We start from the raw sequence: 25514 nt of genomic DNA, 5'->3' as shown, positions 1-25514 counted from the left end.
CATCAGTTACAGAAGGAACTTTCTACTATCCAACATTACATGAAATTAAATGATTTCTCTGAACGGACTACACAACATGTGTTCAAATCCTACAAGCCAAACTAAAACAAAAGAATCTATACGTCGAGTTCCAATCTCATATATCTCCAGAATTTCAGAACCAATTTCAAGAATTCTGAAGAAATATGATCTAACAGCTACTTATATTCCTATCAAGAAAATATCCATCTATTTCTCATCGTCTAAAGGTAAACGCTCAACTACATCTCATCCTGGTGTATACCAAGTTCCATGTAACTGCAGTCTTTCTTACTTTGGACAAACCAGATGCTCTATAGAAAAAAGAATACAAGAACATCAATCTTATATTCTTCACAACAAATTCGATAAGTCTGGATTGGTGCAATATGGAACAGAGACAAACCACAACATTCTCTGGTCTAAAACTCGCCTTCTGCACAGATGTCGATATAAATTCGAACACCTATTCAAAGGAATGCTGAGGCGTTACTTCAGTGCCCTAACTTGAACTGGAATGACTGCATATCATTGTCAAAAATATGGATATCTTTAATATGATTTTATAAATTAATTTTTTTTGTATGACATTATAAATTTATACAGGTAAATTTTTTCTACACTCTTATGTTTACCTTTTTTCAGTGAAATGTTATTATGATTAGCGATGTAATATCACATGGCTCATTCTAATTTTGATGATCAATTGTTTGTATCCTACATTGTTTGTTTCCTATCAAGCTACTGATGATAGTTTCAAACTGAAATATCTAGCAATATATTAAATATATTTTTCTTGTGAAAACGTGTTGATAATTCTTAATTTCATGTCACAAGTTTCTCTCAAAAGTAGAGTGTTAGATAATGTCGTGACGACTCCTTTCTGTGTCGTGTTCTAAATCTATCTAGTTTCAAGTCACCTTTATGAATAATACAACTAATTACGAAATGATCACCGATCCAAAAGTAGGGAAATTTATATTTATACTGCGCCACCCTATTCTTAGATTAGTCTATATAAATAGTAGGATCAGTTCTAAATTAAGTTAACAGTCATCTCATTAGGCCGAATCATCTATTATCATTTTTACTTGGGGTTCCCGCAAGATTCGAATATTTATGAACGGTGCAATAATAAGGAATTCAGGCAAACACAATATTTAGATCAACAAAATAAAACATTTAATATATGATATGGTTAACAAATACAAGAACTCTATTTTAAAATAGAACTATACAATTAACTTAACACACCTTCTTAGGTCACAGATGCTAATTCAATGTTTTAACTTTCATATACTATTCACAGTCTGAAAAACACAAATCTTCTTATCTCAAGTTAATATAACAATTTCACATCTTATTCAGTCTTCACAAATCCATCAGCTCAATGTTTATATTCACAGCAGGCAATAAACTACGTAAGCTATATTCCAAGCAAATATATTCCCGGACCTTGAGCATCGGAGGTATATTACAGTTAATGCTAGAATAGAGAAACTTATACAACTACTCTTACCAGACAAATTCTTCAATACATCAAATTATTGAGAGAGCACTTATGAATTAACTTAATTAACATTAGCGGAACACACATAACAAATATTCTCCATAGTTTAAACTGTATTACTGTAAGTCGCACTTCACTATTCCAAACAACAGTAATTAGGTGCTAATATCTTTTCCTGTTCACTTTTCTCCAAGTAATCAATATAACGTTTTCCTAGGGCAACATAGAATTTAATCGTAATCCAGATTAACTGGAACTAATCAGAATTTTCGCATTGACTGTCCAGTTTCCTTTTATCTGATTACGGCATCAACCTTTCTTCATAACAACAGCAGATTTCGCTTATAACATTAAACTTTATGTTTCACTACTTATAGGTTCACTTCCGAACACTATACTCATAAATTTCTGCCCTGAGGATTATATAATCTTGGTTCCGCAAAACTCTCTCCTCACTCCTTAATAATAATTCTTCTCTCCCTCTCTCTGTCTTAACTCTCTATCTATCACCTTCCTTCTCCTTTCTCTTTTTCTATCTATCCCTGACCTTCACTCCCACCTTACGTTCGAACGCCACGCTCTCTTCACTCGTGGTTGTTTACGCGTGCGTCTCCATGACAATAGACTAAACGTAAACATTTCGCCAATGTAATGTATGCTCTATTACTGCTACATGAGTGATTACATAACATTAAATATTTCACAAATAAGAACAACAAAATATTTAAGCTACTTCTTCAACTTTTTGATTACGTATACAGTTAAATATAAAATAACACTTTACGTTACATCATATATATTTGGTTATACAAAATTCTATAGATATTACTACTTTATAAATAATACTAGGTCAGGTTTTAATTAAATATTTAATTAGTAATTCCCAATTAAGGAATAATAAATGATTTTATATAAGTCATGATTAATATTTAATAAGCAATGTTAATTGTGAATGAAAAAAAATAAATTACATAACATAGCTTCATTCACAATTTAACAATAACGTGAATGATGTGGTCAAGCAATTGATCTGCTTCTATTGATCTATTTGTTCTGGTAGGCATTATTTATATATGGTCACACATTCAGTGCATAATAACAGGGTGCCCATCTTGCTGGAAGATGATGTTGTTTGAAAGATTTAATTTCTGCAATTTTGGGAATGAAGCAATTTTACAACATGGCACCCATTAACTGTCAATTCTTGAAAGAAGAAAGAAAAAATTTTTTTATTCTTCTATTATTGACTTTTTCATAGATGGATAAAAATTTCTTATTATGGAAGATGGTTTGATGATTTGAAAAATCAGTTCTTTTATACTGATTTAAACTCTGAGAGCCAAAGCAGAGTTTAAAAATTTTAAAAGAGAAATCTATAAAATAAAATTAAAAAAAAAAAAAAAAAAAAAACAATCAGATTTACATGAATGAAATTACTATATAAAAAATTTTCAGACTTGAACTTTCATATAATTTTTATTAAATAGTTCCATTATTAAATAAAAAAATAACTATCACTGGGTTTATAGGTCATAATAATTATTTAATAAACCTACTAGTTTTGCCACTTCAGCTAGTGACTTTGTCTGGGTTAGAATAAATACACAAATAAATATATAACAAGCATTAAATATGAATCATCATATAACTAAAAACACTGAATGTGTAGGAACCATTACAAAAAAAACAACAAAACAAGTAAAACAGAAACTCATGGAGCATGGAAGCTGGCACATGGTCAGTCATTGTTCAGCAGGTGCACCCGATAGTTTGCAGAAAAATTAAAGTCCAATGTGTTTAAAGATCTAATGAGTGACTTCCAAATATCACACAAAATCATCCCTTGGTTTCTGTTGGGAGCGCCTTGTGAGTGGATTACCATTGTAACCTCTTTGATGTTGTGGGCACTGACTATGTATGGCATGGTGCTCTTGTCCCATTCAGTGCTTTGGTGAGTGTGGGAGAAATGGAATGCCAGACCTGAGCTGTCTTCTCTGTTGTTATTGATGTCTCCAATATACTCCTTTTGTCTTATTTCTAAACTTCTTGATGTTTATCCTATGTAATGAAGGCCACAAGAACATGGAATATTGTAAACTCCAGGATGTTTGTTGAAAGGGTTGTGGTCCTTGGGTGAGTGTAACAGATTTCGTACCGTCATAATGTGTTTGAAGGCCACTCTGATGTCATGAGATTTCAGGATATTTGTGATTTTTAATGAAAGTTCACCATTATAAGGGATGGAAACTGATGTTCTGTAATGAATCTCATTGATCTTTTGTGGAGAGAGATTAGAGAGTAGTATTCTTTGTGCTATTTTTTTTTAGGATATCCATTGCTGATCAACAGTTAGAGTATAGAATGTAAATCTTCTGTTAGTGTTCCTTCATCTCTTATAATAAAGATCACCCTCTTTTTCAGCATATGCATAATACCTACTTTTTTGTGAAATATGATGCACCGAGGAGAAATGTAGACAATGACTTGTATGAGTTGGCTTATAGTACATTCCAAAGGAAATGTCTTCATCTGCTTTTTTTTTTTTCCATAAATTTATTTTATGGTGTAAGGGGTTAATAGATGCCAGAAAATCGCATAACTCAGCCACACTGTGTTTTCATATTATGAAACTTTTATTTTTGATTATGATTATTTTTGATTTCACAGTATTAGTTATATTTTTATAAAACCGCGCGGTTAGCCTAGTGGCTTTGCACTTCGCAACCATATGCCTGGAGAAGGAGTGTCCCAGGTTCGATTCCCGTTGTAGACGTGAGGAATTTGAGGATCTTCCTCAGGCATAGCCAAGTTAGCTGGTCTTGGGCGCGGTCAGTAGGGTTTTTTCCGCCAGTTTATCTGGCGTTTTTCATCCCGCAAACAGGCAAACCGGCCCCATGAACATACGCCTCTACAGTCAAAAATATATCCCCCCCAGCAGCAGACCAGCGACGGGTCGGTTGGGAGTAGTACTAACAAGAAGTCGCATCTAAAGTACGACGCGGACCCTGCATGGGAAGCGGGAATAACGCGTAGTAGAAGAGAAGAGTTATATTTTTATAAAACAGCAGTTTTTTGGTAAAAAAAAATCAACATATTCATCATTTCTATTATTTGTATATCTTCGGTTATTAGAATTTAAAACAAGTGCTGGACTTAAATGATCACTCTGTGTGTGTATTTTTTTTTTTAAATATATATTTTTTAAATGTTAATCCCACAGACAAAAAGTTGGACATGAATTATATATTTGGGCTAAGAATTGGATAAAATTTGGAAACCCTACTCAGGAGACCAAACAGAACTCTTTTAGCCACTTCAGGGCAAGTTGGTGGTTTAACACCAGATGAAATTCATATGCTCTCCAATTCTGTTTTATAACAAGAGCTCCTCACATTTTTCGCATTTCTATTTGGGCTACTTTTCTATTTGAGGAACTTTAATTTTGTCCTTAAATTTTGCTAAAAGGTACATTTGTATCTTTTAGCAAAATTTGTTTCTTTCTCTCTTGACCCGTTGTTGATTGTGCTCCATGTGATCTTTCTTGTTAAACTGGCTGACCTGCAGAGTTGCACTTGTCCTGTCTCATAATGTGGTACTATTTATTCTATCATGACAATGAATACAAACTATAAGCTCCTTTGAAGGACTTGGCTTGTCCACAGGAATCATTTCTAGCTTGAACATCTGTTTAAGCTGAACTTTGAGGCCTTGTTACATTTTGTTAATTTAAATTGTAATAATGACTTTTCAATGCCAGTTGTTTGGATATTTCCTAAGCAAATGCAATATGAATTTTTCAAAGTAAAATTTGCAGAGCAGTTATTTATTATCTCTGTGTATTGTTTTTAGTTGTTAGTTTTTCTCCAATAATTAAAATTTTTTTTTTTTTTCATTGAAGATGGACTGTAAGATTCAGTCCATCTCAGAACTTAATGTAGTGCATCATGCCATTGATTTCTTTTGTGATATAAATAGAAGAGGAAGACAATATTATTGTATATTAATACACCAAAATCAAAATAGGTCTTAGGCCTTTTCTGTTTAATGCTTCTTGGAGTTCAGTACAATAGTTATACACTGTTGGGTTAAAAAAAAAAAAAAAAAAAAAAAAAAAAAAAAAAAAAAAAAAGATAAAAAATCTATCTGATAAGACTGGAATTATATGTTCTAGTGATACATCCAAACTTAATTATATTTAAGTTCTCTCTCTTCAATGTATTGTTGAGATTATAGTTGACAAGAAATTATATTCTTGTTTAATCCTTTACCTTAGTGTAAGCAAAAGTTTGCTTGTAATGTATCTTGACAACTGTATGTAGATATTGTTGGCTTCACATTAATTGCATCGCTTCCATAATGCGAAACACACTTCAGATATGTGTATTGCTATGCAGTATGGGAAGGGTCACTACTCAGACCATTTTTGACCTTTATTAAGATAAAATAATAAATTTAGTTTAATCCTTTATCCAAGTGTGAGCAAACAAAGTTTGCGCCTGAAAGTATCTTCAGGACTGGGGTAAGGTAGTACAACACCGGGAAACTCATTGCAAAAGTGGAGCAAGCTAACATTACTCCTATCTCAGTATCTCCCATAATGCAAAACATCTCCTTGCGGATATGTATAATGTTATGCATTAAGGGAAGAGCCACCACCCAGACTAGTTTCGACCTTTATTGAGGACTCTTTAGTGGAAGCCAGGCCCAAGTGGAGATACCAGGCAGAAGCATTAGCAAAGTCAGTTCTACCTATAGGAGTTGCCAAACGGTGTACCACCTTTTTATTAAATTACTCTGGATTTAGAGAAAGATGTTGAAAGTTTATTTTTCACTTGGTTAGACTATAATAAATTTAGTTTAATCCTATATCCAAGTGTGAGCAAACAAAGTTTGCGTCTGAAAATATCTTCAGGACTGGGGTAAGGTAGTACAACACCGGGCAACTCATAGCAAAGGTGGACCAAGCTAACATCACTCCTATCTCAGTATCTCCCATAATGCAAAACACATCTCCTTGTGGATATGTATAATATTTATAGTAAAAAGGTGTATTGGTATATCTTATTAGTAAAAATACTCTTATTAGTAAAATACTCTGGATCAGAGTAGTTTAACATATTAAGGAAATGAATATTTTGGATGAATTCAGTTATGAGATGAGAAGAATACTAGGCTAATTAATATGTATGCTTTTTTTTGGTAGAGCTTCTAGCAAAAAGGCAAACTAGCAGAAGAGATGCAATTGACTTGTATAATATACTGATCTCATAACCCTTGTTGCTTTGGCTCTAATTCTAGTCAGATCAAGCCAACTGTTTTTTGCTACAAAACATTGAAGAGAGAGAAAAAGAAGTATTCAAAATTCTACTCTAGAGATTATGAGTTAGTCAGGAATAATCTATATTATTAGTTAATACTGTCCATGTGTTGAGGCTTAAGTTCTGTGAAGAATTTATGTAGGAGGTTTAATGGAATATTATCAGCACTGGGAAAGGATTAAAAACAATTTTAATACTTTCTAATACATACACACTACCTTCCTTTCCAATGGCTACAGTGACTACAGAATTAAAAAAATAATCAATTCCTTCCCCATTCCCCAACCATCTCTTCAGAAGGACTTCAGGAATGCCATCACCGTACCTTACATCCTTGGTACTTCAGAAAAAATAGCCAGATCATTAAAAAAATACAACCTCCATACAGCTTTTAAGCCCCACTGTAAACTTGCTACCCTTATCTGTTCCACGAAAGACTAGCCCCCTCCTCTCTCAGTGCCTGGAGTATATAGAGTACCTTGTGCCTGTAAACTGGCTTACTTCAGACAGACAGGCAGATCAGCAACTATCTGGTTAGAAGAACACAAGTCATACATCTGCAATCGCGATTATGGTCAATCTGGCCTTGCAGACCATATTTTGGATACAACCCACAGGATCTCCTGGGAAAAAACCACCATGTTCCACCATAGCAAATTCAAAAAAGAAAGACTATTCTTTGAATCTGCACCTGCACTCAAGAATCAACCAAATTTAAGCAAATATGGTTACATTAAACTTCCCAAAATTTGGGAAACAATTATTATCAGAGATCCCTCTTTACATCCTAGGCCATCTGCTAATGCCCATAGAGAGTGCACCACCTAGATAGGACTTTAGTTTCACTTACTATTGTGTTATATTTGTGTGTGTGTGTGTGTGTGTGTGTGTGTTGTTACAAAAGGTTTTCTTGTAATCCTTGAAGATGTCTCTGTGACAGAGACGAGATATTGGAAGTATTAAAGTTGTTTTTAATCCTTTCTCAGTGCTGATAATATTCCATTAAACCTCATGCATGAATTAGTTAATACTATGTTTGGATGTATACCGCATTGCTGTTGATTTAAGCATTGAGGTTTTACAATTTTAGTAAATTAGCTTATCAGAAAAAGTGTTTTTGGTACCTATGATATTATTTTATTGATTTCACAAAATTTTAGGCTTGTATAGTAATATCTCATTAATTGACATATTTCTTTTTTTTTTTTTCCCTTAGAAATGGGTAATGCTCCTAATAGTGAGACAACTGCTTTTAGCAGTTGGCGGAAGCTTACTGTTATTTGGGAGGTGGCAAATAATGGGATCATCTCCTCCAGTCTTTCAGCATGTTGACAATCCTGCCTCATTTGAAAAGAACATATTAATTAGAGTAAGATAAAGTGCAGTATTATTATTTTGCACATTAAAAATTTTATTCTCCTAGTATTCCTCCTTGTTTTGTTGAAGTAAAGAAATTGATCTTGTAATATTACTATTAATTTTTTAAGTGTTTGATTTTTATCAATGTAATACACTGAAGGTTATCTATAGAAATGTTTCTTGTTAATATTTAATATATGCTAATATAGAGCATTAGATTTAGTTTGAGCCTCCATAGCTCAGTCAACGGCTAAAAAAGAATTCAACATAGTCAAAAACCGACACCAAAATAAGTTTGAAAATCTCCAACAATGCAACACTATACAACAACTGCAATTACAACAAGACCTCATCATCATGAATTTATCTTCGCTCACCTTATGCAAAGAAGCTACTAGTGCTTTAAGTTGAGGGCACAATTTTGCTGTGACTCTCAAACAAGTTCCAAAAGCCGAAATAATGACATCCATCGAACAGGGAATATACGACCTGCCTCCAGCAACAGCCAACAACATACGTTTAGATGTGACCAACATCCTAATCAAGTCTAAGCCTCCCAAAAATAATATCCCGCATAAGGAAATCATTGCTGTAAAAGAGCTACAGAATAATAGCCAGATTATCATAACAAAAGCAGACAAAGGGAATGCAACCATGGTGATGGACACAACAGAATATGAAAACAAAATGCACATGCTGTTATAAGATCAGTCAACATACAAAATTATAGATCGCAATCCCACCAACACACAAAAGAATAAGGCACGTAAATTATTGAAAAAAAAGTCACTTCCTGGCCCAAAGACACAGTAGACAAACTCTAGCCCTTCCATGTTAAAACACCTAGGATTTATGGAGCACCAAAAATTCACAAACAAGGTACACCCTTACGCCCAATTGTGGACAGTATAAATAGTCCCACATACAAACTGGCTAGACATTTAGCGAAGCTACTAGCCACCCTCACAAACAATTCTCCCTCCTTTGTCAAAAATTCAGCCCACCTAAAAAGTATCTTACAACACCATACCCTAAAAAGCTCAGACTTAATGGTAAGCTTTGATATCACCTCACTATTCACAAATGTACCACTAATAGAAACTCTCAATCTACTGAAGTCACACTTACCCCCCCCCCCCTGATATATTTGAACTATTCAAATTCACAATACATGCAGGATATTTCACATGGAAAGGGAAAATATACAAACAAATAGATGGGACAGCCATGGGCTCTCCTATCCCCCCCCCCCAGCCAACTTTTACATAGAACACCTGGAAAAACTAGCAATCAATACAGCCACTCTCAAACCAACACTTTGGCTACGCTATGTTGACGATGTGCTTGCTATTTGGCCACATGGCCCAGAGACATTGAAAACATTCTTAGCACATTTAAATAGCCAACATCCAAAAATCCACTTTACAATGGAACTGGAAGCTAATAACTGTCTGCCCTTCCTGGATACACTTATCACACGTCTTCCAGATGGTTCCTTATCATTTTCAGTTTTTAGAAAACCCACACATACAGGGAGATATTTACACAAACAATCACACCATCACCCTTCTCAACAATATGCATTTTAAAAACGCTAACCCGCAGAGCGAGAGCAATCTGTTCTAATGACAATAATCTTGCTGCTGAACTGGCTCATTTACGCCACACCTTCTTGGCCAATGGCTATAATCCCCATAAAATAAACAAAATACTAAACGCTCCTAAGAAAACCCCTCCCACTATCCACTACAGAGAATTGCAACAAAACAGTCACCATCCCATACATTAAAGGCACATCCGAAAAGATTTCAAGAATTCTTAATAAACATGAACTACGCACCATATTCAGACCATGGAGCAAATTAGCAACCCTTATCCGCTCACCCAAGGACAGCATCCCCCCCTTTATCACATCCAGGAGTCTACGAAGTACCCTGCTCATGTAATCAAGCCTACTATGGTCAAACAGGAAGAACTGTCAACATCCGCTCAGCGAACACAAAAGATACATCCGGCATTATCACTATGGCAAGTCGGGCCTAGCAGACCATATTCTGGATACCCTTGCACACAAGATCAACTAGAACAACACAAAAGTACTGCACAGAAGCTCTTACAAGTCGGAGAGATTGTTCTTAGAGGCAACAGAAGCCCTGAAACACACACTCCAAATCTCAACAATATGGCTGTATAAATTTGCCTAAAATCTGGGAAACAGTCATCTTAAGAAAAAACTAGTACAGGTTTTTTTCTCTGTTTAGGACTCTAGTTTTATGTGATAGCTGCATTTTTTAAATATTATTTATTATTTTTTTTTTTCCAGATAGAGGGCGCCAAAATCAGGACTCTAATCTTTGTGTTGCTGCTACAATTTTGTTTAACTAGTCCGTTGTATTACACCATGTTGTTAAAGTCTCGCGTATTGTGACAAACTGTGTTTTTGTGCTCTGAAGATGCTGGTTATAACACCAGCGATATCAGCAATAAGTTAATAAATTAATTATTTACTTATTTTTCTGTGTTCTAATATATACCGTTAAAAAATAAATAACATGTACGACGAACACATAAGTCTGTCCACATGCCTTGATGAGGAAGTTGTTGCTGCAGATAAAGGATTATCATTATTACGGGCTACTCATCGAGGGAGGGCCTAAACATCATGTACACACAACTATGCGATTACATTCTCACAGTATCTATCATACCTTGCCTTGAACTCGTTCACCGTCATAGCACCCACAACAGACTCTGGCAGCTTATTCCACTCATTCACCACTCTAAAAGTAAAGAACCCAGCTCTAACACCCCTGCTAACCACACTCTTGCCCAGCTTCCATAGGTGTCCCCTAGTTCTCCCACCACCAGTCCTGATCTCAAAAATATCCTCTGAATTAATCCTATAGAATCCCTTTAGCAATTTGAATGTCTCAATCATATCTCCCCTCCTCCGCCTATCAACTAGTTTCTGCAACCCACAAATCTTCAACCTGTTCTCATATGGTTCATTCCATAGACCTGCTATCATCTTAGTCACTCGTCTCTGGATCCTCTCCACCTCCTCCCAATCAAAAAGGAACCGAGGTGACCAAATCTGGGCACAGTAGTCGAGATGAGGTCTTATCAGGGCTCGGTACAGAGGTACAATAACTTGCTTGTCTCTGCTCGTCAAGGTATTTTTCAACAACCAAGTGAGTTGATGAGCTGATTTAGCTACTTTCGCAATGTGTCCCCTAAACTTCATCTCCCTATCCACCAACACTCCCAAGTCCCTGGCCTCATCAATCTCTTGGAGTACAGTTCCACCAATGTGGTATACTGCTGCTAATCTTTTCACTCCGAAATGCATAACATTAAATTGACATCCATTCTCCTTAGTCCAGAACTCCAATCTATCTAAGTCATCTTGCAAGACTTTGACATCTTCTGCATTCACCATCGCCCTACCCAACTTTGCATCATCAGCGAACAAATGAACTGTCCCACTTAGACCCTTCCCTATATCGTTAATGAACAGATTAAACAGCAGTGGTCCAAGAACAGAACCCTGTGGCACACCACTAGTCACAGGCCGTCTTTTGGACTCTACTCCTGAATAAATTACTCTTTGATATCTCTCCATCAACCACCCAGCTATCCATCTCACCAACCCCATATCCATTTCCATATGTTGTAGTTTACGGATTAGAATTCCATGTGGTATCCTGTCAAACGCCTTTGCCAGGTCCAGCAGTATCACTGTAAACCCATTTCCCTTATCCAGTTCAGCCGTCACCTTGTTATAAAACTTGAGCAAGTTACTGAGGCATGATCTACCCTTCACAAAGCCATGCTGTCCTCTGTACAGTATCTCATTTTCATCAATCCATTCCTGTATTTTTCCCTTGACTACTTTCTCCAAGACCTTGACAACGACTCCTGATATGCTGATCGGTCGGTAATTTGCAACCATAGTCTTGGATCCTCCTTTATGCAGTGAAACTATTTTCCCCTCTTTCCACGCCTTCGGGACCAAGCCAGACCCAAGACTCAGATTAAACAACATGGTGAAGGGAACTGATAATTCCTTAGCCGCTTCATGCAAGACCCGTGCCGGTATACCATCCAGTCCCACAGATGTATTCACATTAAGGTTCTGTAATAGACTATTCACCTCCACTTCATTCATCACAATTCCCGTATAAACTAATGGTTCCTTCATTTTTTCAACGTCACCACCTGGATGATATACTTTTGCAAAGTGCTCGCTCAGTAACTCCACTATATTGACTGGTTCAGTGAACTCTTTACCATCGTCATTCCTTAAAATCATTTTGCCATGTACAGTTTTTTTCTTGCTTACAGCATATTGAAAGAACTGTTTGGGATTCTCTTTTGCTTGCATAGCTAGTTTCCTTTCATAATCAGCTTTTGCTGTTTTTATCACACTCGTTACCCTTCTGGCCTGCACTTTATACCGTTCGTGTGCCTGCAGGTCACCCCTTTCTTTAAATTCCCTCCATAGTTGTTTCTTTTTTTGCAGCTCAAGCTTAATGGTGTTATTCATCCATATAACCCCTACTTGTTTCACTATTCGGACCTTAGGTATACAATCAGCCATAACCTCCTGTAAATGCTCTTTGACCACTTCCCATGCTCTATCGACGTCCAGCCCTTGCAGTTGTACATGCCATGGCACTGATCCAAGCAATCTCCTAAGCTTGTCATACTTGCCAGCACGGTAATTCCACATATACCCTGTCTTAATCACAAATTGCACACCTTTAGCCACCTCCCAGGTCAAGACCTTATGATCACTCTCACCAATAGGTGGCAACATGGTCATATTCATTACAGTCAAATTTTGAGATGCAATTACCAGATGAAGCACTCTCACACCCCTAGTATTTTCAATTACATGCTGTTTCAGATAGTTATCCCTTAATAATTGAATAAAATCCATTTCCTACCTCACATGTGTCCTCTTCTCCTTCCAATCAATGTTACCATAGTTGAAATCCCCCATAATAATTACCCTCCTTCCACTCATTTCATCAATTTGTTTATGCATACCATCTCCACCATCTATTCCATCACCTGGTCTATAGCAGCACCCAACTGTATATTTTATTCTGCCAGTGTCAATCTCACACCAAATAGCCTCAAATGAGCTCCTTTCACTATCCTGCAATACTTCAATTCTCCTTGGCTGCAGTTCATCAGCTATCATCAATAACACCCCTCCCCCAATTTTATTCTCTCTGTCCCTCCTAAACATACTATAACCTACACATTCTATCCCACTAACTATATCATCTTCCGTCAGCCATGTTTCACTAATGCCAATAACCTGTGGCCAAGAAGAGCCAATCAAGGCCAAAAATTCTTCCTTCTTGTTCCTAATACTCCTGGCATTAGTATACATGAATTGCAGTGATCCCTTTGTCCCACCCCTATCTTGATGCGTTATTCTAAATGTCCCATTTCCATTTTTTGTCTTTAGTGCTGGCTCAGGTACATTATATACATTTTTACACTCAACTGTCTCACTGATGTCTGGATATCCACTCCCCCTCCCTCCTTGGTAGTTCTAGTTTCCCTGGTTCTGCACATCCATTTTCACTTCATTCAGCAACACTTTTTCCAGTCTCCGCACACCAAGTCCATTCAAATGCAGGCCATCCATCTTGTTTTTTGTATAAGTCCTTTCGCCCATCAAAATCATTCCACACGTCCACGAATTCCACACCGTCCGCATAACCTGCGCATAATGTCATTTGCGATTATGGCCCTCCTTCTAAACTCCTCTCTGTCATACCGCGGTAAAAGACTCACCATTCTAACTCTGTCACTCTTTTCTTTCGCTACCTTTAACAATACTTTCAAGTCCTCTCTCATAAAAAATTTATCACCTTTCAATTCATTTGTACCCGCCACAATTATTAATTCTTTCACCCTCTGTTTTTGCACTCTAATACTCTCACTTACTTTCTTAAATTTCGCACCCGGTAAGTACGATTTAGTTACACTCCCATCTATTACTCCTCTTAATAACGAGTCACCATACAACACTCTTTGCTTCATTTCAGAAACTCTCCCACGCTGTTTATTTACGTTAGCTGACTCACTCTGGAAATAGTTTTGCAGGTGCTCTAATTGCCGCTGCGCATTTTGTATCACTGCGCACAACCTAGCGATCTCACTTCCTACAAATAATTCCTCATTTTTTTTATCATTCAAACCATTTTCTCTTTCTGTATAATTGCTCTCGCTCTTTCTTAGATCACTGCTCACATTGCCATCTTGTACACCGCAATTTCCTATCAAGCCACTATTTTCACGCGCATTCTGGCTTTCTTCAACCATAACTGTCTCACAACCTGACACATACTTCGACTCCTCACTTTGCATACACTTTCTATACATTCTCCCACCACTATCACTTTCAATCCAAACTCCAGCCTCATTCGGGAATGCATACATTCCACACACATCACATTGAACAAATTCTCTCACATTATAGTTTTTGAACAATGGCGTCGTATTTTTGGACGCCATTATCTTACGTCGCATTGGCGGCATATTCAAATCTATGAAACGTATCGTTAAATACTAAATTAATTAACGGAATTTACACCAAAATCACACAGACACAACAAGCTACCAAATTTAGACAATATTACGTTATGATTTTAACATATATTCTAATTTCCATTCAAAATTGTACTTAGCTTTCGGGAGCTCCCTGAAAACACGACCGTTCGCCTGGCCCTCTAGCGGCAACGATTGTTGTTGGAAAGGATAAGATTGTTGTTGGAAAAGTCCTTAGTATATTGCACAAATATGATAATAGTGAATTGAGAAGGGAAGTAGAGATAATGAATAGGAAGATGGTTGAGTTGTATGAAGCAAAGGCAGTTCAGTTTGTGACTCTGTGGAGTGAATTTGAAGGAAAGTTGGAATTGTTTAAAGTTGGTGGATTGCATTTGAATGAGTTTGGTGTTGGACATTTAGAAAGGCTGTTGCTTGCTGAGAAGGCACAGAATCAAGAGGTTAATGTAGCAAATGATCTAAGAGTATTAGTGCAGCAGGATAGCACAACTAAACGGGTTGTACGACAGGGCACGAGATTGAGAATGTGGTTGTAGTAGCACAAGGTAATGGATTGCATAAGGGTGAGAATGTGATGGATATGAATGGCATTCAGAGTCAGGATCAGGGAAATGGCAGTGGTCAGACTGAAGAGAGAGAGAGGGGTGTGGTATAGCAGCTAGAATAGAGAATGTTGGTGCTTGTAGAATGGCCTCAAAGACACAGGGATGTTTGTATACAAATGTAAGGTATACCTCCTTAATGGTATTTCCATCTTGACGTGGTAAGGAGGCTTGTGCACACCAGTGGTCTCAAGAGCTTTGCCAGCAGTAGCTAAGCTACTGGTAGGGCCTCCCTAGTTGGACAGGTCAAGAGAGATAATGGCCAGACTAAGAGAGATACCCTGGTCCTCCAGGTTGTGAGGTTTTGCGTAAGGCTGTTACCTTACCAACTAAAAAATTTCTATAACTGAGACACTGTAACTGGAAAATTCATTAGACCGAAACAATAGAAAACGACCAAGAAAGAACAAGGTAAATGATTAGGAATCTGAGATATTTTAAAAGTAGCCACGTTGAATGTATGAAGCATAACAACAAAGGAATTAGAATTGGTAAAACAACTAAAACTAAAATATTAATATAGCCATGATAACATAAACAAAAAAGAAATTAAAGGGAACAAAAGCTCTAGATGGTTTTACTGTGCTATATAGTGGAGTGGAACAACATATCAGAGCTTCTAGTGATGTGGCCATTTTAATAGATAATAAATGGAAAAATAGAATATGAAAGTACAATTTTGTAAACGATCGAATTATACAATTTTGTAAATGATCAATTTGTAAATGATCGAAGTTAAATTTATGAGGAACTACCTAAATAGTTAACTAACAGTTAAATAAATGTAATAAAAATGACTATATATTAATTTCTATATATTTCCAAATGTCTTAGGAAAATATAGTGAAATTTGCATGAATAACAATGGTCAAGAACTATTAGATTGCATGCTTATATCCATAAGCATGATTCTAGGACAGAATCAATTATAGACTAGTATGTATAACTGCAGTTGTAGTCAACGTGTTGGAGGGTTTGGTTAGGAATGGAATACAAGAATTAATTATTTTTCCTTTGTGCAGTATTCATTCCATTAAATTTTAGTATGGGTGTAAACCACTATCCAAGCTTAAACATGCATTTACAGTCCAGTGTGTATATCTGGTGTAGTGTTGAAGGCGTTAGTTAGGGGACATCTTGTGTCTTGGTAACTCAGTTGCATTTTATAATAATGCGACTAGTGTATTAGACAGAGTGCTTATGAAGCAATTTATCTGAATTTTACTAAAGCATTTGACAGAGTACTATAATAATCTGCTGTTGAAATTAAGCAGGATGAGGATGGATAGTCAGTTGGTAGCTTGGTTACACCAATGAGTGATTGGTAGGAACAAGTGAATTGTGTGTGTGTGTGTGTGTGGAGGGGGGGGGGGCATTGTCCCCCAGAAAAGGAAGTAAGTAAGACACCACAGGATTCTGTTCTAGGACCACTGTTGTTTAATTTACACATCTCAGATATAGTTCATGTGTTGTGAGAAGATATTCAGTTGTTTATTGATTACGCTATAGTAGGAAGAACGTTGTCCAAGAAGTTTTGAGTGATATTAATGCTGTATGAGGATTTGAATAGATTGGTGTTTTGGGCTGAAGAATCAGATATCCTTCAGTGTTGTTAAGTGTAAAGGTATTCACTTTGGCTAGAGAAGATGGAATGAGGTTTATCATAATGGAAAAATTTTTCTTCAGGAGGAGGTGGAGGTAAGGGGATCTATAAATCTTAATGGATATCTGAATGGAAATGTACTATCTGAAACTCAAGTTCAGATAGTACATTGCAAACATATTGTTGGATCCTACTTCTTCTCAATCTATACTTTGGATCCGACATTTAGTTATTACGATGTTCTTAACCTAAAATTAAGTTGCTAGTTGATTTCTAATACAAATATAGAGAAAATTTATATTTATAGACTGCACCACTCTATATCTGAATTAGTTCAAGAATTGAAGATAAACCAACTCTCAACTACCCTTCCTTTATATGTTGTTATTATATATACTGGCCGAGTATATTTAACTTATTTAATTCACCCGCTTTGGTTCAAATATTTTATGAATGATGCAGTAAAAGAGATTCAGGCAAAATACATCTTTTGATTAACAAAAACAAACATTTAATTTTAGAATCATAAATTTTACACTTAAGTTCAAATCAGTAATTAAGATATCACAAACATTTTAACTTCTCAGATAAATTCAATCATACAACTCATACAGTGGTAAATCATAAATGGTAAAACTCTATAATACAGTCTTCTCACCGTTCCTTTTAACTATTTAATAAAGTTCCTTAATGATCATTCACATCAATATCTCATAGTTCTTTAAGTTTCGAATACAATAAAAATTGCAGTAATACCTCTTCACAAGCAAACACTTTTAAATTTATACTTTAGTTAACTTCCTCAATAGTTATTGTTAGTATAAGGAAATTCTAGGATGAAACTCTCACACTTCTCTGTATAGGAATATTAATGGTTGGAATAATCTTACCGATAATCTTCTATCTTCATCTACTTATACATATACACTTTTTACAACTGTAAACACTTTAAGCAGTAAACGGCACTCATTAAATAAATTCTTCTAAGCAATAACTGAATTAATCATTGGTCACAATACACATAAACAAACGTTGTTGCATAAAGTACTACTGATCACTCATGAAATAAGGCAACACACAATAATTCTTAACTTGAGGTTTTATATGCACAGTTGTTCATTCCTCCTGCATTCAAATAATTCTTTAGGCACTATAATTCTAAACACAGCTAATGGTAAACTTCAATTCTACAGCCTCTACTATGCTCTAGTTACTCATTGCTTTATTTCAAGATTCTGTGTGTCCTTGACAGGTCAGCCCTGAAATTAAATCTCAACTCAAATATCGCTAGTCTATTTAGTAGTCACTCAGCTGTCTTCCGTAGCTATAATTGTTATTCTACAATTTATTAGCTAACCGCCTCTCGACTAGTAGACTTTATTAGCTGCTTGAGTGACTTGCCGACTCGCTATTATCGCACTGTGATTCCCGAATGCTCCGATTCCAACCTAATGCCAATCCTCTCCTTTCTCTCTCTTAATAATCTAATCTCTTAATAATCATAATTTCCAGCGTTCATCGCTTATATATCCATTTTTCCCGCCTAAATTATTCTCATAATTTCTTTCTAAAAACTCTTTTCAATAAACCTTCTCCTCACGTGGTGTTCTAAAACGTGCAAGCTATCTAACATACGTTTCCATGACAACAAAACAAGACATAATAAAATTGAGCTATTACATAACGTTAAATTTCTACAAATAGGAATAAATAGAGAATATTAACATTTCAATTAATGCGCAGTTAAATTATCAAATACAAGTTCTTATAATATTAACATAGTAATAAATAAAATAGCTTAATAATATTTAATACAGTCTTTTCATTATTAATTCATATATCTTTGAATAAATAATTAAATATTAGACAAAATTAAGGTAGTTAAATGAATATTAAATTATAAAATAAGTTATTTACATTAAATAATGTTTACAAGTCTAGCCTTTGTGATGGAAGATCATGTTGGATTCTGAACCAAATAATAATTACTCTAATCTCTATATATTCAGAATCCAGCAATGTAATGGCTATCAGATACAGGGGAATTATTGCACAGGTTAATATTGATAGGAGAACAAGAAGTCATCCCTGGAAACTGTGTAAAACTCATGTAGTTAAGGAATTGAAAATATTTTTTGCATGGCTGAATGCCTTCAAGGCAAGATAGGGTAGTTATTGTGGTGTGCAAATGTTTGACCTCCTGTGATGAGTTTTTCGACTTCATGGAGGCTTGGAATACTAATATTGTGTCGCATTATTAATGGGATTGATTCTTTAACTTATAGTTGAATATTGTTCTCTATGGTCTATTGTTCTTATAGTCGAATATGGCTGTTTTATTCTTATTTTTTAGTGTTTCTTTAGATGGGAATTAAAGTTTGATTTTGTTTAACTATAATTAACTATAATTAGTCAGCTTGGTTGGCCGAGTAGATAGTGTATCTGCTCTCCAGCCAATGGCTGCAGGTTCGAATCCGTGGGTATGGATGTTTGTGATTGTCTGTGGAAATACCAGTGGTGGTCGGCAGTTGGTGTAGTTGTGAGTTGGTGATTGAATGGTGGAGACAGAGTTGTAGAGCAGGTGCCCTCCCTCAATGAGTCCTTGGACTCCCTGGAGGTGTCAAATAATAATAATAATAATAATAATAATATAATTATTACTTAATAACGTATATGACCAGTATTCTTAATATTTTTTGTAGGCTGTAAATTATCAGTACATATATGCCTTGAATGCCTGGTTGCTACTTCATCCACTGTGGTTATGTTTTGATTGGTCAATGGGATGTGTACCTTTGATTTCCAAAGTTGCTGATATTCGTTTGCTTGCAGTTACTACATTTTGGGGAATTCTGTGGCTGGTTGTTTATTGCTGCATTGCTCATGAAGATAAAAAAATTAGAAGGTAATAAAGAATGAATTTTTTTTAATAATTTTATTTTTGGTAATATGTATGAGATATATGAGATTTTTATGAGAATGGAAAACTTGTGCTTCAAAACCACATAAGAGTATATATGATTTATATGTAGCCTATTTATTGATAATGTTAATTAATTGTAAGTGGAGGTTTCTGTGGTTTAGAAGTTCATAAGGCATATTCCAGTAATTGAACCACATTTTTTTATTAAGCTGAAAGCACAATAAAGAAATAAAACCCGACAAGTTTCGTAAGTCGTTTGACTTACATCTTCAGGGATAAAAGGTAACTGAAAGTTAAAACAACAACAAATCTGCATTCTGATTTTTTATAAAATTAAAAAATCAGAATGCAGATTTAAAGCAGTGCGAAGTTTAAACAATGCTGGATGATGCCACGTTCACGTTCTGATGTTCACGATCATAATGTCCGAGGTCTGACTGAGGTATATTTTTTATCTAAGCTGACCAAACTTGGTGTAGAATTAAGCCTTGGATTTTATTGCATTGTGTTGGAATTCTAAGCATGTTTGCAAGTTCTTTAAATTTCCTTATGCAACAGTTTTTTTCTATATAAGACACGTTTGTTTTCTGCCAGAGTACATTGTGGCCGGTGGAAGTGGTATGGAAATCTAGACCTGATTCGTGTTCTCTTCTGTTTTATACATCCTTTTGGTGTTCGTTCATGTGTATTTCCCCAGATCTTCCTGTCTGTCCTACGTAGCAGATGCCACATGAACAATAAATTTTATAAACACCTGGTTTTTTTAAAGGATGATGTGGAGGTTTTGGGGGATATAGAAATCTTGAAATTTTTTCCAGCTGCAGAAAGGCTACTTTGATGTCATGTTTGTTTCGTAATTTAGCCATCTTGTCTGTAACATTCTTGATATATGGAAGCATGATGATATTTTTGAAATCTTGTTTCTGTGGGATGCTTGTAGGAGGTGTGTGGTGGATTTTTTTGATAGTCTTGGTTTCATAACCATTTTTTTTGAGGATCTGTGTTAAATGTTCCAATTCTTCATTTCTCTGTTTTTCTGTGCTGGAAATATTATAAGCTCTGTCCAGGGTTTTATTAGATCTATTTTTTGTGAAGGATGGTGGTGTGAGGCCACATTAAGAAATCTTCCTCTGTTGGTGGGTTTTCTATATATTGAGAAAGAAAGTTTATTATCTTTTTCATTGACTTCTAATAGGATGTCAAGAAAAGGAAGTTTTCTTGACATCCTTTAATGCTTTAATCAATTATCATAAAAAACCAAAAATTTGGCTATGCTATGTAGATGACATTTTCATCATTTTGCTAGGAACAACAGATGAACTCATTGCTTTCAAAAATTACCTGAATAATTTACATAAGAATATAAAATTTACTTTAGAACAAGAAGAACTTAGAAAACTTCCTTTTTTTTGACATCCTATTAGAAGTCAATGAAAAAGATGATAAACTTTGTTTCTCAATATATAGAAAACTCACCAACACAGGAAGATTTCTTGATGCGGCCTCACACCACCGCCCTTTGCAAAAAATAGATCTAATAAAAACCTGAGGGACAGAGCTTATAATATTTCCAGCACAGAAAAACAGAGAAATGAAGAATTGGAACATTTAACACAGATCCTCAAAAAAATTGGTTATGAACACAAGACTATCAAAAAAATCCTTCACACACCACCTACAAGCATCCCACAGAAAGAAGATTTCAAAAATGCCATCACGCTTCCATATATCAAGAATGTTACACACATAACATCAAAGACAAAAATGTTAAATTACTAAACAAACATAACATCAAAGTAGCCTTTCTGCCGCTGGAAAAAAATTCAAGATTTCTATATCCCCCCAAAACCTCCACATCATCCTTTAAAAAAACCAGGTGTTTATAAAATTTATTGTTCATGTGGCATCTGCTACGTAGGACAGACAGGAAGATCTGGGGAAATACACATGAACGAACACCAAAAGGATGTACAAAAGTACAAAACAGAAGAGAACACAAATCAGGTCTAGCTTTCTATACCACTTCCACCGGCCACAATGTACTCTGGCAGAAAACAAACATGTCTTATATAGAAAAAAAACTGTTACATAAGGAAATTTAAAGAAGCTGCAAACATGCTTAGAATTCAAGCACAATGCAATAAAAACCAAGGCTTAATTCTGCACTAAGTTTCGTCAGCTTTGATAAAAAATATACCTCAGTCAGACCTCAGATATTATGATCGTGGACAACAGAACGTGGCATCATCCAGCATTGTTTAAACTTAGCAATGCTTTGAATCTGCATTATGGTTTTTTAATTTTATAAACAGTCAGACATCTACAACTGTATAGTATGAATAATTTCTCTTTTTTGTTGTTTTAACTTTCCTTTACCTTTTACCCCTGAAGATGTAAGTCAAACGACTTACGAAACTTGTCAGGTTTTATTTCTTTATTGTGCTTTTAGCTTAATAAAAAAAATGTGGGCCAATTACTGCAATATGCCTTTTGAATGCTAATTAAATGAACCAATGCAATTGTACCAAGGAATTTAATTTTTTTTAATAAATATAAATAAAAGATGAACATTAGCATTTGTAGTTCTTGTAGAGAGACTTATACGCTGGTTAGACATGATAACTAATAATTAAGGAATTGACAGCGTAGACTAGAAATATAAATTAAATAAACTTTAATATATACTTTCCGATATTTTGGCAAACGTCACGTTGCCATCTTCTTGGGAACTTAATACAAAGACAAGTGCACACAAGTACTACATAACAGCAAATGAGAACCGAAGCTAGGAAACTAATGTTTTCCTAAAGTCCTGATGGTGCTCCCCCCCGGGCAGGCTATATTGGTAGTTCTTGGCCTTTGGGCTGAAGTTCTTCTGATAAATGTTTCCCAAATTTGGGGCAGTCTCATGCATCCAAATTTGTTGAGGTTTGGCATGTTCCTAAGGACTGAGGCTGATTCCATGAATAGTCTTTCATATTTGAACTTGCTGCAGTGTATTACTGTGGCTTTTTTCCATCTTATTCTGTGGCGAGTATCCAGAGCGTGATCACCAAAGCAGATAAGGGGGAACGCCACTGTGGTACTCAATCTTAATGACTACACAGGTAAGCTTAAGGCTTTACTATTAGATCGAGCCACTTACCTCCCTATTGAATACAATCCCACCAACTCTCAAATTAGAAAACTCCATAGGCTCCTTAAGAAGGTCACTTCTTGGCCTGTGGAGAATACCAACAGATTAAAACCCTATAACTCTAGACCCCCCCCGCATATATGGGCTCCCAAAAATACATAAAGGAAATGTGCCATTACATCCCATAGTGGATGGCATTGACTCCCCCACTTACAAACTAGCCAAGCATTTAGCCAAAGTGCTCTCACACTATACTGGCAACACACCATCACACATAAAAAACTCAACCCACTTCAAAGCCAGTATAAAAAACCTTACACTCCAACATAATGACATAATGGTCAGTTTTGACGTCTCCTCCTTATTCACGAATGTCCCCCTCAAAGAAACCTTAGAGCTAATCCAAGCTAAATTTCCTCCCGATATCTCAGCCCTATTTCAGTTTACAATGAACTCAGGCTATTTCGTTTGGCAGGAAAAATTCTACAAACAGATGGAGGGGACAGCCATGGGTTCACCACTTTCCCCACCCTTGGCCAACTTCTTTATGGAGACTTTTGAAGAAAAAGCCTTAAACTCAGCCCCACAAAAACCTACCATATGGCTTCGCTACGTTGATGATGTGTTTGCCATTTGGCCACATGACCTGGATTCACTCCTCTCCTTCATAACACATTTAAACAACCAACACCCTAGAATCAAGTTCACCCTGGAAAAAGAGGAAAACAGTAACCTCCCCTTCCTAGACACGCTAATCACCCACCAACCTGATGGAACCTTGGTTTTCTCAGTTTATAGAAAACCCACCCATACAGGCAGATACATTCACCAACAATCCCATCACCCCTCCCCCCCTCACAACAATATGGAGTTATTAAGACACTATTCAACAGGGCAATAATAATCTGTTCAAATGATCAAGCCCTAACCACTGAACTAAATCACAGCCGTGACACTTTCTCAGCCAACGGCTACTCCCTAAAAGAATCCAAAAAATACTTAAACCAGTTATCCACAACCCCCCCCCCCCTTTCACAAAAAAGATTACCCTAAATCCATCACCATTCCCTACATCCGAGGCACCTCGGAAAAAATCAACAAAATCTTAAAAAAAACATCACTTGACCACTTGTTACAGACCATATAGAAAATTGGCATCCCTTATCTGCTCCACTAAAGACCAACCACTTCCCCTAGACCTACCTGGTGTATACCAGGTCCCTTGCAGCTGTAAATTGTCCTACTTTGGCCAAACAGGCAGGACAGCAAATATCAGAATCTCAGAACACAAGGATTACATCCAATTTCACCAGTACAGCCACTCTGGGGTTGCAGATCACGCTCTGGATACTCGCCACAGAATAAGATGGAAGAAAGCCACAGTAATACACCGCTGCAAGTTCAAATATGAAAGACTATTCATGGAATCAGCCTCAGCCCTTAGGAACATGCCAAACCTCAACAAATTTGGATGCATGAGACTGCCCCAAATTCGGGAAACATTTATCAGAAGAACTTCAGCCCAAAGGCCAAGAACTACCAATATAGCCCACCAGGGGGGAGGCACCATCAGGACTTTAGGAAAACGTTAGCTTCCTAGCTTCTGTTCTCATTTGCTGTTATGTAGTACTTGTGTGCACTTGTCTTTGTATTAAGTTCTCAAGAAGATGGCAACGTGACGTTTGCCAAAATATCGGAAAGTATATATTAAAGTTTATTTAATTTATATTTCTAGTCTACGCTGTCAATTCCTTAATTATTAGTTATCATAGCATTTGTAGAAACAACATTTTGTTGTTTCTTGATATAATACAGAATGTTAATTAACTGCAATTTTTTAAGAAACTGAACACAGATATACTTCATGTTTTGTGAGAAGCTATTCAGTTGTTTATTGATTACACCAGTGGTTCTCAAACTTTTTGAAGTCGGGGCGCATTTGAAATCCTACAAATAATTGTAGGCGTACTATATACAAATTTCTGAGAAATATGTTATAATAATTAAGTCAAATGTTACAGAAAAAAAATAATGCGATAAAAAAAAAAATAAAATGAAACATACCTTAAATTTATTCATTCTTGTGTTTATGAGAAACATGAGCCTGATGTGTCCTAGCGATTGCTTCAATGTTTGGGCATATATTTGAAAGGCAAACTCTCATTTCCTCGTCAATACATTGAAGAGTTCCTCTCTTTTTACACTTAATTGTGGTGTGGGTAGAAAATCCTAATTCACATAAATATGATGTTGAAAATTGTAGTAAAATGTTCAAAGCTTTTTTAGATGTTGACACATATTCTTCTTTTATGGAAATCCAAAAGGCTTCAAGAGACAATTCCTTATGTTTAATCATCAATCCATGATTAGTGGATATAGCTGCCAGTTCTTCTTCTTCTGTTAATGTTAAACCAAAATCACTTGAAGTTTCCATAAATGGGTGTCTAATCCAAT

At 35.8% G+C, this 25514-nt stretch overlaps 1 protein-coding gene across 2 annotated transcripts in view; it reads left to right on the top strand.

Moving 5' to 3' along the window:
- Window positions 1-25514, top strand: part of Tmtc4 (Transmembrane O-mannosyltransferase targeting cadherins 4) — a 390299-nt gene that overhangs the window by 142066 nt on the left and 222719 nt on the right. For both annotated transcript variants that reach the window (XM_090402208.1, XM_090402207.1), the window contains exons 7-8: window positions 8063-8215; window positions 19704-19906. In XM_090402208.1, coding sequence (XP_090258334.1) covers window positions 8063-8215; window positions 19704-19906 — 356 coding nt within the window. The remainder of the gene's footprint in view (window positions 1-8062; window positions 8216-19703; window positions 19907-25514) is intronic.

This window comes from Typopeltis vanoorti, chromosome 12 (genome assembly GCF_054136105.1).
Source record: "Typopeltis vanoorti isolate ZY-2024b chromosome 12, IOZ_Tvanoo_1.0, whole genome shotgun sequence".
In the NCBI taxonomy this organism is placed as follows: domain Eukaryota; kingdom Metazoa; phylum Arthropoda; class Arachnida; order Uropygi; family Thelyphonidae; genus Typopeltis; species Typopeltis vanoorti.
The sequence above is the reverse complement of the archived record's forward strand: the minus strand, read 5'-3'. Positions and strand labels throughout refer to the sequence as shown.